The sequence below is a fragment of the Diadema setosum genome, chromosome 2 (genome assembly GCF_964275005.1).
Source record: "Diadema setosum chromosome 2, eeDiaSeto1, whole genome shotgun sequence".
Lineage (NCBI taxonomy): Eukaryota > Metazoa > Echinodermata > Echinoidea > Diadematoida > Diadematidae > Diadema > Diadema setosum.
Window position 1 is genome coordinate 9,392,571 of NC_092686.1, and position 16,371 is coordinate 9,408,941.

Below are 16,371 nucleotides of genomic sequence, written 5' to 3' on the forward strand. Positions count from 1 at the left end.
CAATAAAAATGTTTTGCACTTTGGAAAGACTTACCCTGATAAGTATATCACAAACAATAATCATATGAAATATTACATATACAATTTGGTACCCCATTGGGGCAACAAAAGTAATTACAAAAAAGGACATCATTTACTTTGATTATGCATCTAAAATCACAGCGAGAGAGGAGTCAACATAGTTTATTGATACGCCTCTGCATCCAATGCCTTTCATCTACCCTGTTGTGCTTCCAAGAAGCTCCTGCTGCTTGAAATTACCAGATCCAATTAGTTTACATTGGTATTGGTACTGCATTTAATTCGCCATGACCTCTCTGAGTCATTCTAAAGTGATCAGAGCAACATGAAATACATAGGACAGACAGACAGGCAGAGATATGGACAGACGGACGGACAGACAGACACACCGTCAGACAGATAGACAGATAGACAGAAAGGCACCCCAAAAACAGGCTGTCACTGGCATAAGTGCTTGGAAGAAGATTTGAGAAATGTTACAAAAAGCCCTGAATATTCCCATGAAGGCACAAGTTACAGTATTAAGCTTAAGCTCACATTCTTCACTGACATCAAAAGGAAGCAAGCTCTACTTGGTTACCGCCAATCAAAGCCTGTTCATGAATCTTGAGTGTCGTGATGATTGCATGTCCGTACCATAACATGCCTACCAAGGAACTCTAGCTACGGCAGATTCTACAGGATGGTGCAAGTTCTTGATGTCTGCCTCTTCAGAGTCCTCCTACGGACCTTGATCGTCATGGCGACGACCTGACCGATCAGGGTGGTACCCACCAGGGCGCCCTCTGTGACGGCCAGGCTGGTCAGGTTGGAGTAGACGTAGGTCTTCAGCAGATGGCTGCCGTTGCTGCGGTGCCATACATGGATGGACTGCAGGAAGTACACACGGAAGAGATGAACAAGGTAACAGCGGGTAGAATAATGTTAAAATAGCAAGCCAAGTTTATCAGATTATACAAACAAACAAAAAACCAGAAACAAACACATCTGACTTATGGTCCCTAAGGAGAACAGCTACAAATAATGGCACATGCTGCCCTACAAATATTACTCAGGTCCATTGAAAACAAACAAACAAACCAACAATCAACTAACCCTAAAATGATATACAGGTTATAGGTTATTGAGACAACAGTAACCATACCCACTTTGTTGAAATCTGCCAAACTTTTCAACACCTGGTTGCACTTTATTGGGCATATTATACAATAAGATTCCTGCAACCAATCTGGTCACTTGCTCAACACATCACATTTTCAAGAATGTACCACTGCACACTTCACTATCAAGCATGCTATGGCTATCAAGCAGTTAAAGATAGCACATGCTAATGTCTCCAACCATGTACATTACTCCCATTGGCTCTTTATCAAACCAGCAGTTTCTTATTCACCTTGCGCCAAGAAAGGGTTGTTGATGTACCCTGGCCTTGGCTTACATCACAACTGTTTTAATAACATCCAAGGTTTTGTGTAAGACAAACAGTAAATGGTCTGTATTCTTGTCATGGAACACGATTTCATCCTTTTGGTGAATGCTGTGATGCTCTCGATCAATAACGAGAATAGGGCATCTCATCTTTCGCCCCGGGCCCAATCTCGTTCCATCGTATTTGTAACCATTCACCATTTACATACCGTCTTTCGTGCCACTCCTCATTCACTCCAGTGCCACATTCTACAATATATCACACTATCCAGTGATGCTTACCCGGTCATTCCCAGCCGTAATGATGTATGTGTTATCCAAAGTGAAGCAAAGATGATTCACCGACTTGGCCTGCAAGTTGACACAAATAAAAATATTGCTCTGATACATCCAGTTGTTCTCCCATGTCACCTGAACCTCAGTACATTACAACCAGGATATCTAAATAAGATTTATAATAGAATTTCCCAATGCTATCAAATATCTGATAGTAGACCAAGTGGTAATGAATCCTATTAAATGATCGGAAATGAGCATTGAGCGACATATTTCAAATTCTGTGTTTGTCCTGAAAAATGATAATTTATGTATAAGGACTTATTGCTTATGACTCAAGATAAACAAAATATCTTCGTAGCAAATTAGAAACATGACTGGACTACAGATTAACAACTGGAATACTCCAATAAATGCTGCCTTTCAAAACGAATCTCCATAAAGGTAACAAAGTGTAATAAAAAGATTCAATTTCTTCAACAGTAGTAGTAGCAGTACAAACCTAAATGCTCATATTTTGTAATCTCGTCATTGTGTTGAATACAAAGTAGCATTCATGACTGAAACACTACAAATATCAAAATATCTGTCTACTTGAATTCTCCCTTAATACATCAGGAAATAGTGGCCCGTGTAAAGAGCAATGATTAAGCTCATTAACATAAATCCCCAACCAGAATTCCATTACTGTAAAGCCAGAAATATTCGCGGCATGAAACTTTCATGAATCAGACCAAACTGCCTTTTTTATGACATAAACCTTTTGTGAACTGCCACTGGCATTAAATGTAATGTGTAGACAAAAACCTTTGCTTGCATTTTACTTTCATGGAGATTTCGTGCATATGAAAATTTCTCCTTTTACAGCTGTTTGGATTGGGCTTATGTTGTCCTACCTTGATCTGGAGGTCAGCTCTTGTCAGCTGCAGATCCCAGACGAGTGCATTGGCCTCCTCCATACCACAGGCCAGCTGCTGCTCGTCTGGGCTGACGGCCAGGCAGTTCACACGGCTCTGATTCCCCTCCAGCTTGATCAGCTCGCTAGAAGCTGACAGCTTCACATAGACCAGGCCCGCATCACTGGCCATCACCAGCGCATCCCGTGGAGTGACGCAGACGTGCGACAGGCTTCCCTTCACGTCCACCTGGAGCTGGCGCTGCACCTTCAGGGAATTAAATGCCAGGACGGCAATCGTGTTGTTGACGTGCACCACCGCTACGACGCGGTCGCCTGCTGGCAGAAAGATCGAAGTGACCTTATTCTCTGTGACGCGGGCCGAACTCAAAACTTTCTGTGAGGCAATGTCACACACAACCACACTCCCATCCTCGCATCCGACGACTGCACACTTGCCCGAGTTGGTGACGGTGAATGCAGAAACGGCACTATTGCCGCTGCAGACGTCCACCGCGCGACCACTTCCCGTCGAGGTCTCCCACACGCAGATCTTGGATTGGGTGACATTGTCCTGGTGGATGACATATTTGTAGTCTCCGGTGATGGCGGCCACGCCCCGCTTGTCAACAAACTTGTGCTGCTGCTGGGAGAGATACTTGGGCGATATGTCCCAGAGCTTGATGTAGGGCGAGACGAAAGAGGCGGAGGCGATGAAGTTGCCATGGTATATGAGGATGGAGATGTCTGTCTGCTGGCCCTCCAGCATGCCAATCCTGAAGCCCTGGGAGAGGTCCCACACCATTATCACATCGTCGTTGCCCCCGGACACCAGGAATTTGTTGCCTCGGGTTACCCGCATACAGCTCACAGACTCATCGTGACCTGGTGACGACAGAAACATTGGAATCAGAGAAATGCCACCAGTGTGAGCTGCAATTAAAGTTCTTCACTTTACAGTGCATGCACCAATGGTAGCAGCTTGTGAAGAGATACAAGTCAACTATAAACATCAACCTATTCAGCATTTATTCTTGGTGACTAGTAGCATTTCCTAAATATCTAAAATACTGGTATGTTGTTGTGCAATGCTGAAATGATTTTGATATTATTTGAAATGATATTATTCACCATCAAGACATGAAGTCAATATAGACACTCACCAAGAACCAAACAATAATTGACTATAATATTCATGGTGTTTCACAGATATTTCTATAAAGACAATTTCAGAATTCATAGAAATGCACAGGTTTTCTTACTCATGAGGCTAATACACTTTCCTGCCTATGCTCAAAACTGTTTCAACAAGCCTTGAAATCTGTTTTTTTTTTTTCTCTCTCTCTCTAGTAAACTGAATATTAATTGAGAAAATAAATGGGGAACAATTCAATGGAATTTCTACAGCTTGATTCTCCATTCTAGTTCTCAGTGGATAAAACGTAATTGACATACCTCTCAGCTCATGTTTCACTTTCTTTGCGATGCAGTCCCAGACATAGATTATTCTGTCAGCAGCCACTACCACCAGGTTTAACTCTTCCTTGATGCATAGACATGTGACTGTGTCACCGGGGACCTTCTCCGTCAGATGGACATTCCATTTGTTGTTCTCTTGGTCATCAGGGCGAACATAGCACTACAGAGAATTGTAAAAAAAAATGTTTAATCTGCTGTTGTAATGTTTGGTAGCTTCATTATGAACTGAGTTAATGTTGCTGATGATTCTGCAATCATTTAGTTGTGGAACTCAAAACAGACATACACACCGACAATGCTCATTTGCAGATATTGCAAAAAGATTACTTATGCTGACATAATTGGTGACACAACATTCGCTCCAGAGACAATTGCTCCAGACTTATTTTCTCCAAGGGTTTAGGGTTAGGGTTAGGGTTGTGATAAGGTTTTAGGTTTAATTTGAGGTGAGGATTAGGATTAGGATTAGGGTTAGGATTATGTTTGTGGGTAGAAATTATGTTTGGCTTAGTGTGTCAATATCTCATGGGGGAAATTGTCACAGGAGCAAATGTCATGAAACTGTCACAATTATAATGTCTTGTTTGTGACTCTTTACTGTGTATGCTTTCAAACTGCTTTGATTCAAAGCAACTTTCTCTCCGAGGAACATTTTGCTCCAGGAAATTTGAAAGCAGAATACTTCTGAAAGATGGCCGAGAACAACTCGTGACCTAAATGTGATACATTCTAAAAGAGGTAGAGGTGAAAAAAGGAGTGTGCGGAATCCAGGTACAGGCTAGCTTGCACACAAGGGAATCATTTAGGTAATTCAAACAAACCAACATCCAATTCTGAATCCCCCCCCCCCCCCACATGATTGAAATATAGAATATTCTGCGACTGACATAACTCCAACTTACAAATATCCCATCTTTCTGACCCCAGGCCATCTGACCACTCTCCGTGCTGGCAAAACAGGTCACCTGCCCCTCGTGAGGTGAAAGGTCGGACACCAGGTCAAAGGTCTCGAGGTCATAGGTCAAGCAGCTGGCCTTTTCAGTCATGACGTGGACAAACTTGTCTCCGTGGGACAGGCAGAGTCCCTTGATTGGCCCGTTAGAAATGGCCAGTGTGCGATTGCAAGATCCAGACTGGATAGAAAACATCTGAAGGTAAGGCAAGAAGAAAAGTATTCCTTGTTAAAGTTCGAATAACTGTTTCCAGAAGTGAAAAAAAAAGAGAATTGGGCAACAATGCCCCATATTTGCTGTAAATGACCAATAATTGCACAGATTTAAATCTCCATTGTAACCTTTACCACTTGGCAGACCAGCCATTATAAAAAAGACTAAAGAAGCAATTACTGCTGACAGAGTGTTGAAGTGTTAAAGCAACAACATGGATAAGGATATGAGGGACTATATAGTTTTAATGACTTATGACATTGTGAAGTTTTGCTAATTTCTGCTAAACAGTTCTCGAACAGTTGATATGAAAATGCTACTGAGTGAGCTGATGTCATAACCATACAATTTTCTATGAATTGTGTACAAGAAATGGACAAAAATCATTTCTGCTCTAAAAATTGAAAAAAAAAAATGGTATTCCTGGCAGAAAAATATTACAATAACAATCAGACTGATATACTAAAATTTGAGACTGGGGCATAAATGCACTTGAAAAAAAAAAGAAAATTTCAAGATTTTGTGTATAAAGTATAATTTGTTCATAGTTATAATGTTGTGCTTATAAAATTTTACTCTTTAATATCAGATTAACTTTCAACTGTTCCGGAATTCCCCTTCAAACTTCCCCAAGCTTTCCAAGTCACCTTAATTTTGTCAGACACACCACACACGATGGTCTGCGAGTTACTGGTCAGTGCAATGGAAGCCTGGTGCCCTTTCTCCTTGTTAGAGTCCCCAGTCCCCTCGCACACAGACATCCTCGACGTGGGATCACCACTCTGCATACTCCAGACCTGGAGGGTCGCCGAGTCCCGTATCCATCCCACAATCCACCTGTTGTCTGCTGAGAAGATCACCTGATCGACTGCTCCACCTGAAAATGGGGAAACCGAGGGTGCATAGACAGAACTATGTGAAAATCTTCACCGAGGCAGTACAATGGCACAGACACTAAAAATCAAAAAGTTTGCACAGCATGTAAATGCTCCATTACAACCATTACCCTAAATTTTAAACTTTTCACTCACGGTAAATGGCAAGACTCTTACCCATTGGGTCTCTTAGTGAGTGCATTAGCTCATCCAGACCCAGCTCCCAGATGTACACGGTCCCCTCCTGGTCCGACGTCGCCAGGAACTTGCCGTCGTTGCTTATTGCCAGATTCAAGATGTTGCCTGAGTATCATAACGGAATTCCAGAAATTTTTCACAATATGTTAATTGGAAGCAGGCACATCTTAATTGCTAAATTGATGACAAATTTTTCAATTGGTATCATATAAACGATACTTAAATTGGCAATATATTTAACAGACTAGACTGCTTGTTTCTCTGTCAATCTGATAACTCTAATTTTGTGCAGATGAAATGAACTTAATACCACCATCTAATCTTTCTACAGTAACGTCAGTGTTGCCAATTTGATGAAGCCGAGATTATAATTTTTGCAGCAGTTAATTTCCTCCAGAACTGTAAGGGTTAATGTGTCTTTCACTCCCCAACATACTGGAAACACATGTGTATTCCCTTGAGAGCATTCTCACCCGCATGCCCAATGAGAGTAGTGCGGAGGGGACCCCCAGGGGTGGGGAAACAGCTGATCTGTGGAACCAGGTAGGGCTGGCTGCTCTCCCGGCACCACTGGTGGCACCCGGACACCAGGCGGCCGATCAGGGACGGGTACTGGGTGGCAAAGTTGCTGAGGCGTCCCAGGAGCTCCACGGCGAGGGGCTGGAGGTTGTTCTTGAACTCCAGGGTGGGTTTGGCCAATCTGCAGGAAAGCAGGCAAAGTGACGATCAAGAATCAAACTCCTTTGATACAGGAGAGATTAACCCATCATGGACCACCTGATTTTGCTACAACACACGTTTCCCATAGATACCTGCCCGAGTATACTAAAGACTAGTTTTCAACGGGTTAAGCTGCCGCTACCTGCAAATACTCCATGCCTTCTTTGAGATTATTACCATAAGTACAACATACATGGTCTCTGTCATAAAGACAAAACTGATAAACAAAGAGAACTCTGATTAACTTTTCCACAGGCAAAGAGTGTCAAGAAAGCTTACCGTAAAAGTCCTTATTTTTGCACTACTAAATTTTTGCACTAAGCGGCTGAAAATATATTCTGGTGTTCTTCAATTTGCTCTCTGTGATTGCTTGCTTGTACATTTTCATCCTATGCACAAACGAAAAGACTAAATTGATATGACATTTCCATGGATGAAAATTGATGTACAGTACTAACTAGCAACCCATTTGAGTGTAAGGCCTGCACAGAAATCTACAAAGATGCACATACGCACAGAATTTTTGTAAATGAATACTACAATTGTAGGACACATACAAATACATGCTCGTACACACCATGTGCTATCACTGTAGTAGGCCTACTAATTATCAGTTGACGAAGAGCACAATTCAACCTGTTCAAAATAAGCACAGAAAATATGTTTTCACAGGTTTTAGAATTCCCGCTTGCCAAAAGCAGTGCAAAGTCTGCAAAAATCAGTGTATTTTTTGTATAATTACAATATTTATGCATTAACAGGAGTCCAATATGAGTGGGTAACTGCCATGCAGTGCTACAAACCTGAGTGTGTCTTGCAGAAGAGCCAGTTGGGAGTGCAGGTCAGGCCCCAGGATGGAGGGGTGGGTCAGTACCCACGACAGCTCCTCAATCAGGTACTGGGTGGAGTTGGCTAGGAAGCAGGTGTGCAGGAACTCAAAGTTACCAAAAGTTTGCTGTAAAGGCAAAGGAGAACCTCTGAGAATGAATACAAATTTTTCTTCATCACATTTTTTGTCAGAGTAACTGAAAATCTTGCATTACAACCTCTTCAATTGATGATTGTGGCAGCCAGGTATGAATGCAAAAGAGATAATTGACCTTCAAAGGCACAAAATATTTGAGTCAATTTCTTGTTCATCACTGCACAATTCTCACATATGTTTACCACAACCATACACCTCTCCACACTGTCAAGTATGACTGCACTCTAGCTTACTGGTAATGACCGGACTCTTTTAATATGAATGAACTTTCTGGTAATTGTTGGAAAGAAAATTGTTGAAGAAACTTACCCAGCAAAGATTTGAGAAGAAATACCTCAGATTCTTGACAAATATCATAAACTACTAAATGGCGCTAATGGAAGTTTGAATGTCATGTGGACTGTGTTCCCAACAAGCTATAAGCTATTTCTCAGGAAAATTTGTGAGTTTAGTGTAAGTGCTTAAAAAAAAAAGGAATTCTAACAGAGTGAAACAATGAGGAATAGAAGGGCTACAGCATCCGTTCTATCCCTACCTCGATGAACCTGGGGATGTCTTGGGCAAAGAGCAGGCAGTAGGGCAGCTCGCTGATCTTCCGACGGTTGAACTCCCTGTCAAAGCGGAGCGGCTGGGAAGCCACTTTGCGATACGCCTGAAGGACTTCGTTCCTCTGGGTCAGAATCAGGGTCTGCAGGGTGCAGAGAAAATTGAGCACAGCAGGCAATGAGGCACATGTATTCTCACATATCTGAATAAAGCAACAGTTTTTAGACACAACTGCAAAAATTTGCTCATGGAAACTTAAGAAAGAAATGGTGCAAAACCAGAAACACCTCAAAATTCTTTTATACTTCCAGATCTTCTCATCTGTGTAACATCAACAATTTCCACAAGCACAAATATCAGAGCATTTCAGTCATCCACTTTGCAATGTTTGTTTGTTTGTTTGCTTGTTTTTTGAATGAGTGCTTGAAAGTTAATTACAAACTTTTGCATACCTTTGGGGTGTCACACCATCTTGCCTGAAAGAAATCAGACAGAATTCTATAGCGCTCTCTGGCCGTCTCCGGGTCATTCAGATATCTGGCTTGGGCAGCTTCTTTGAATTGCCTTTGGAAGGATCACAAACATCATACGGTATTGAATTCAGTTAATGTTTGGGTGTGGGGAACAACAAAATATGATGGAAATTATGCACTGATTTCCAAGTTTCCTGTAAAAATAATCAAATTTCACAAATATCCCTTTGGACAAAGGGAAACATTTCATCTGTCCTGCTAATTAATGCATATAAATCCTATTGGTCATAACTTTAAACACAAAATATAACCATTACAAATCAACATTTACTTTAATGACATTGCCAATTTGACACACAGAAATAAATGATTTTCTCCCTCTAATGCTTTACCACCAGACTAAAGGAATGGGTAGGAGCCATCCTGCCTCCCTACCTGTGGTAGAGGACCATCACTGCCCTCCCGTCAGCCTGCCTCTCCACCAGGTACTCCTCAAGCTCGTACTTGAGCCGCGTCCAGAGCAGGGACGGGATCCTCACCGTGGTCGGGTCAACCGGCGACCAGTACTGGTAGATCTCGTCCAGGACGTCGTCGTCGATGGACAGGATGTCCTCCAGCTCAGCTTCAGCCAGCCCACTCCTGTCAGGGAAGGAGGATTGGGGGAGGGGGATGAATTGTACTTGGTGTTACGTAATCAGAACATATTAGTGAAAGCAGTTACATGGTCATATCATGATAAAAGGCTCACATCCCCCAGTGCCATTATTCCACAATATCAAATAGCAAGGGATCAAGCCACTTTCTCTGCATATCAAACCAAATACAAAACCCAAGTTTTGCCTTTTTCGGAATTTTGCTGAAATGAAATCAATTTCTGGTGACTAAACATCAATTTTTACAGCCCCGGTGGCGACCACCATTAAATGTCGAGCCCTGCATTAGGCATTGTGCAAAATTAGATATGCTGTTCTTGTAATAAGAGTCACCAATAGGACCAATATAAAAACAAAAGGATAGAGTAATATGAAAAATTTCATCTATTCATCTCACGCCATTGTTCTCACCTAGCTGCTGTGATGTAGCCGAGAGCGTGAGAAACAAGACAGCGGCCAAACATTCTCTCCAGCCTCTCAAAGAGCTTCCAGATGGCGGCCCTGACGGTCACGGCCAGATCCTCCTCCCTCACGACAGTGTAGGACTTCCAGCGACGGGCCTCCTCGAATAGGAGCTTGAGGAACAGGGGCTGGGGGCACTGCAGGAAAGCTGGATGTCCGAAGGTAAACCGAATCATAATCATGTTTTGATGAAAAACACAGTCATTTCCACAATGGCGTCGCCTTTGAATTTCATTCTACACCAAACTCTATCCAACTTTGAATATGCAGTAAACCTTGTTCATCCTCCCTTTGCCAGACAAAGATCCATCTCATATATGTCTACTGTGACAAACTTACTTATCTCCGGTACTTGGTATTTCTGTTGCATAAAGACAAAGTATGTGTACTTTATCTTAGGATAAGCCTGTCAAGCTGTTGGTTTACCCGTACGAAGGGCTGGCTTTCATTCACATTATAAGAGCAATATAACTTTCTATTTTTTCTTTTCAAAAAACCATGGCCCGAATTCACAAATGTGGTTTAAATTCAAATCATTGTTTATGCAAATTTCTTCTATGATAATACGACTGACCAAATGAGTATGCCAACAGACGTTCAGTAACAAACACGCGATGATATGTGCATGCCAAAGGTATGCCTATTTCACGCATCAATATTTTAGTCCATGGTCTAAAAATGGAAACCATGGACTGAATTTAAACCACTTTTGTGAATTTGGTCCCATGTGTTGCATTTGCTTGCCTGATTGGCAAGAGGTGTTCACACTTATTGCCGCATGAGCAAAATATGCCATTGATACTGCGTGATGCAGGCAAATACATTTCTTGGTTACTGGTTGCAAGAACCCTACGCTATCTACAATATCTCCACATCTATGGACACAAATCATTTAATACGGAGTACCTACCTCTCTTCAGGATGTTGTTCTGCTCATCTGTGACTCCTCTCCTGATACCCCTCATCCAGTTATGCATGATCTCGTCCCCGGTGCCCTCGGTTAACGGCTCCACTGGGAGGAAGCAATCCTTTTTGCCTAGCAACTGCTCCAGCTTCTGGAGGATGCCGTACATGTCCGGGAGGGTGGAGACCACGATGTGGATCTTGGGTGGAAGATTGCGTGGCAGCCACAGACATCTTGCGAGACACAGATGAGAGAGTAGATAGAAGATGAGTGATTGCATGATAGACTGAAATATATGAAGAGCATTAAAGATATGACACCCTGACTGAGTGGATGGTATAACATCTTCATCTATCAAGTGAAGGAGACCTTGGAATTTCTTGTCCAGGGAGGGAACTTTTAAGATATATTTGGAAATGTCTCCCATTGACTGAGCTTCTTCTACAGAAGTTTGATAACAATCTACTCCTTGATCAGTACTTTTTGTGAGTCCAAACTCAACAATTGCAATTTGGATTTGCGTAATCTGGTTGATGAAACTAAAAGTGTCTGTATCAATTATCAAAACGAAGTATTGTTGGTCGTCATAGCAACAGAAACTACATCCGCTAAACAGAGTACAGATGACACAGAGTGAAGTACCTGTGAGCCCCATGCACACTCTCCAGCTGGTCCAGGGAGTCAAACATGACCAGGAGGTGACGGTCCGACGTGGAAGACACGTGGTGGAGGAGGGAATGGAAGTAGGGAAACATTTCCTTGGGGGTCCTCTTGACGGTCTCGCTGGTGTCCGGCAGCTGGAAGGCTGCGCATATCTGCCGGGAGATGGAGAGGAGGACGTTGATGATGGTGGAGCTCTGCGAGGTGGTGCCGAGGAACCGCGCGACGACCACGCAGGGGAAGTCCAGCCGCTTCGTCGCGTTCTGCTGCACCATGGCCATGATGGAGGTCTTCCCGCTACCGGAGGGGCCGTGAATGGCGACCGGCTTCTGGAGGGTGTCGTCTCTGATCTTCTCAAAGATGGCACCAATGATGTCATCGCAGCCCTGAAAGTTGGTGCATTTGTCGCGGCAGAACTGCGCGTGGTGGGCGACCTCGAGGAACAGCTCGTCCTTGCCGAGCGCGTAGTGCTTGTACGTGCTCTGTGCCATTTTGATGAGGTCGATGGTGTTGTTTGTGATGGCGGCGGCAAACTGATCGAGGTAGGCTCTGTGGTTGCTGTTGGCAGGGTCGATCCCCTTGGAAGACCATCTCACATCAAAGTGGTGTACGTTTTGTGCATCAAGACGATTCAGCACATAGTTCTTTTTGAGGTCTGACAGAAGGACTTGTTCATCAGTTCGGATTTTGCTATCAGCAGTCATGTCACAGAATCTAGGACAAGGAAATTGATTGCATAACATATTACACTGAGACTCTCAATCATGGGTTTATATATTTCAGATTACACAGAACAATTCCACAGTTGTCTGACCTATCCCTTATCCCCTAAGGAGTGTAATGAAACCTCACAAATTGGAAACAATTAAGAGTGATAAGCCACATGTTTACAATCAAAGTGCTACTTAGACATCAATCTACATCTACGAAGCATAGACTACTTCTTACATGCATTCCCAAAGTTTCCAACTGCGTAGTATTAATGGCATGGTATCCAGTCAAATTGAGGTCTAATGCATGTCATGATAGAAAAGAAAGAGGAAATTCATTATCCTTTGCCCAATACCTCTGAATAATTTTTTGATGCAATGCTGTTCTCTCTCTCTCTAAAAAAAAAAAGGTATGGTTACCACAGGGCATGACCCTTTCCCCTTTTGCATTCTGATTCAGTGTGCATCTCACTCACTTTCTGGCATTTCTCTCTCCAAGGTGTTGCTCGAGATCTGTGATGGATCTCGTCACACCCATGCAGTGCTGACTTGGATGACCAGACTCTAGAGCTTCTCTGATCTCAAGTTCTGTCACTGAAGTAAACACAAACAAACAAATAAACACATAAATGGCAAACAAGAAATGACAGTTAATGGAATCATCTTAAAGAGAATGATAAACACACAATATATGCTGGAAATATAACTGGTATCACTCCCGTAGGGTCCTCTCAATCTGCCTGATAATAATAAGTAAACGGTATAAGCCAGGATCAAAATATGATAGGAGAAGATCATTTGGATCAGAGAGAACGATGAATTGTCAAAAGTGCCTATGGCCAGTGGTATCTTGCCTTATTCAAAGATTTTTAACATGAGATTCCATTCACGCCAACTTCAGTTCAAATCTGTCAGACTGCCAAAGAGAACATTTGTAATTAACCCTTACACACCTGATGTAAAGAAAGAGTGCCTCTCAATCGGTGTTATCTTGCCAGCCTGCTCCGCCTCCGTAGCTGCCCGCCTCAGGATTGCACCCAGCTGCTCCGAAATGTCCGACCATCGTTCCCTGGCATCCTCCGAGATGGGCTGGAGGACAAAGACCGGAGGCACCGAGTTATCATCCCTGAGGTACCATGACGAGAGAAGGGCGGTGTCGCTCGCATCGGTGACGTGCTCTTCGAGGAGTCCATACGTGGATGCTCTGATGGTTGCCGGTAGAGGGCAGTATCCGTATCGCTGTCCAAGCAGGAACTGAGAGGGAAGGCATCCAATAAATTATGATTGTAGAATCGCTGATTGTTACATCAATACATCATACATATGTACATGTATGCATGAATTGTGCAAGATACTCCTGCATTTTATGTCACACTGCAAGCTTAGTTTTGGTTACTGTCTCTTACAAAGTGCTCGAAATGTCATCAGTACTTTTGATGAAAAACATACCTCGGGAGATTTCCAGGTACACCACCTTGAAGCAAACATCTGGATGTGAGCCATCCTCTTCCCTCAGCAACAATGACACTTACCTATACATGTTTTCTCAGCATAGCTCAAGAAAAATATGCTACTAACCATCAAACAAAAATTTGCCAACATCTCTAATATACTATCAACAAATGTAATTGCTCCAATTTAAGGACTAAAGATGGAGCATCCTTCTACGATTTGTCCAGTGTGAGCTTAAACTTGGCGCGATCCTATTCCATTACAAAGCAGACCTTGAAATGTTGGGTCAAATGTGCGGAGATACAATGTCGAGAACTACTCCATCTACTGCAATCCCGACAGGTAACTCACCAGGAAGTTTGGGCCCATGGAGATCCGCTGACACTTCTGGATCTCCCGCAGGCAGATCTGCGTGGTGGCGTGGTCGGTGGACGCCTCGTCCCGCACCCCCCACCGCATGTCCACCAGCTGGAAGTCCAGGTCATTATGCTTGCACCACCACCAGAGGGTGTTGTTGACCTCGTTCAGCAGGACGTTCCTCTCTGCCTCCGCATCTACACAACATGAATGAGAACATGAATAGGAACACTCTCTGTCAGTTAATCTCAGAAGTACAACTCTGACTGCAAATTTCACCAAAAGGGAGTAACAGTGGACCAAAGTAACGGTGAGTCTGAGCATGAGATTGCCATGAAATCAGGTTTTATGCAACAGGGCACTGTTGAAAAACTGAAAATACAGTTTGAACCGAATCGATCTGAAAGACACACACAGTAATGTGAATATATATACAAACACACACACACGCACACATCCCATACTGCAACATCTTGGACTTGTTGCCTTCGTTATCAAGCAGTCACAGCACACAAATTCAACCATAACTTTGAGAACTCAAAAACTTTCAAAAAGAGGGTCTGATTTCCCTCAAACTTCATTGCCATGTTCTTAATTCTAACATTTCTACATTCATAATGGAAAACTGAGCAAAGAAAGTGGGATTCCATTGGGATTCGAATCCCAATGGAATCCCATTTTCTTTGCTCAATTTTCCACTAATAAATGATATTCATTTGTGGTCAGTTTTTCTGTTTGCGTTTATTTCTACATTCACTTAAAAAATCAACGGTATGGGGTGAATTCCCATTAAGTGTTCACTATTCACAGAATCTCCATAAATGTGTGTTCCTTGGAGTTTTATGTCATCAACTATCTTGCCCTTTTGCAGACTAACGTAAATTCAATGGAAACTTTGAACTCTCCATGGGCTAAACTGCCATTATGATGGGAAGAATCACATGCCAACAAGCGCTTGTGATTGTCATCCCCACTCACCAACAAACGTGGAGCTGACAAAGATCCTGACGACCTTGGGGGGCAGCTCGGGCACGGAGGTGGATCCAGCGTAGATCTCCTGCTTGATCTTCACCTCCTCCTCATCCATCCCACCGCTGCTGGTCTTGATTACTACCTTGAGTGGGAACACAACAAAACAACTGTGATTTGAATTGATTTGAATCCATCTGAATTGATTTGATCTGATTTGATCTTATGTGATTTGAATTCTGCACTTGCAATGTGCAAGTACTGTATATACTTTATAATCTCATACATAAGCTGAAGAAGAAATACAGAGAGGAAACAAACTGCAAATATATATCGTAATTGTATTCATCAATACATTCCTGGGAGAGAATAATTTCTACAATTTCAAATAATGTCACAAACAAACATACAATGTACTGAAACTAATAAATACTGTACAACTTGAAGAAAACAATAGAGTAGAATCTTGCATATGATTGCTATTATAATGTTATATATAGACCGATACACTTAATTAGTAATACACAATAATAATTACGTCACAATTGATACACAATAGTAAATACATCACTTTGCTAAATCATGCAGGTAATTTACATCAAATCCACTGTTAAAATTCAGTTCATGAATTAGATAAAGTGCGAAATACACACACAGGTACTTTGGCACACAATCTCTTGACAATGCACACAACATGTATCACCTGCATCGCTACACAACTGAAAATTTGAAGTACCCACAGACTACATTCAAATTGCTTCTGTGAATTCTGACCTTTCTCTTCTGAAAAGAAAAAGAAAAAGAAATTGCCTTTTATGGGATGTTTCTTGAGGAAATGTACGAATTTCAATATACCCATCCTACACAACATACATTATAATATAATTGTAACAGTTTAAAAACAATAAGATATTAAAGGACAAGTTCACCTTCATAGACATGTGGGTTGAGTGAATGCAGCAATATTAGTAGAACACATCAGCAAAAGTTTGGGGAAAATCCGACAATCTGTTCAAAAGTTATTCATTTTTGAAGTTTCTGCTCAGGCATGGCTGGATGAAAAGACTACTATAGCTTGTGATGTCACATGTGTACAACGATATAAAGAAAGAATAAAGGAAATTCAACATATTTCCATTTTT

The 16,371-nt window shown here is 42.2% G+C and overlaps 1 protein-coding gene across 1 annotated transcript; it reads right to left on the bottom strand.

Annotated features, from left to right (window-relative positions):
* Positions 1-479: 479 nt before the first annotated feature.
* LOC140238166 (NACHT domain- and WD repeat-containing protein 1-like) lies at positions 480-15,938 on the bottom strand. The gene is made up of 20 exons (XM_072318107.1): positions 15,933-15,938; positions 15,239-15,374; positions 14,255-14,457; positions 13,405-13,705; positions 12,928-13,045; positions 11,724-12,455; positions 11,088-11,314; positions 10,127-10,325; positions 9,498-9,701; positions 9,042-9,153; positions 8,579-8,731; positions 7,862-8,013; positions 6,812-7,038; positions 6,318-6,443; positions 5,913-6,142; positions 5,002-5,247; positions 4,076-4,259; positions 2,622-3,505; positions 1,732-1,800; positions 480-891 (listed from the first exon to the last, which is right to left on the bottom strand). The coding sequence occupies exons 1-20, from the start codon at positions 15,936-15,938 to the stop codon at positions 697-699; spliced, it is 4,704 nt and encodes a 1,567-aa protein (XP_072174208.1). The 3' UTR covers positions 480-696.
* Between the last annotated feature and the right edge of the window lie 433 nt (positions 15,939-16,371).

Coding starts and splice junctions, on each gene's coding strand:
- LOC140238166 (XM_072318107.1), bottom strand. Junction 6,143..6,317: donor CTCACTAAGAGACCCAATGG/GTAAGAGTCTTG, acceptor CCCCATTTTCAG/GTGGAGCAGTCGATCAGGTG. Junction 5,248..5,912: donor GTGTGTCTGACAAAATTAAG/GTGACTTGGAAA, acceptor CCTTACCTTCAG/ATGTTTTCTATCCAGTCTGG.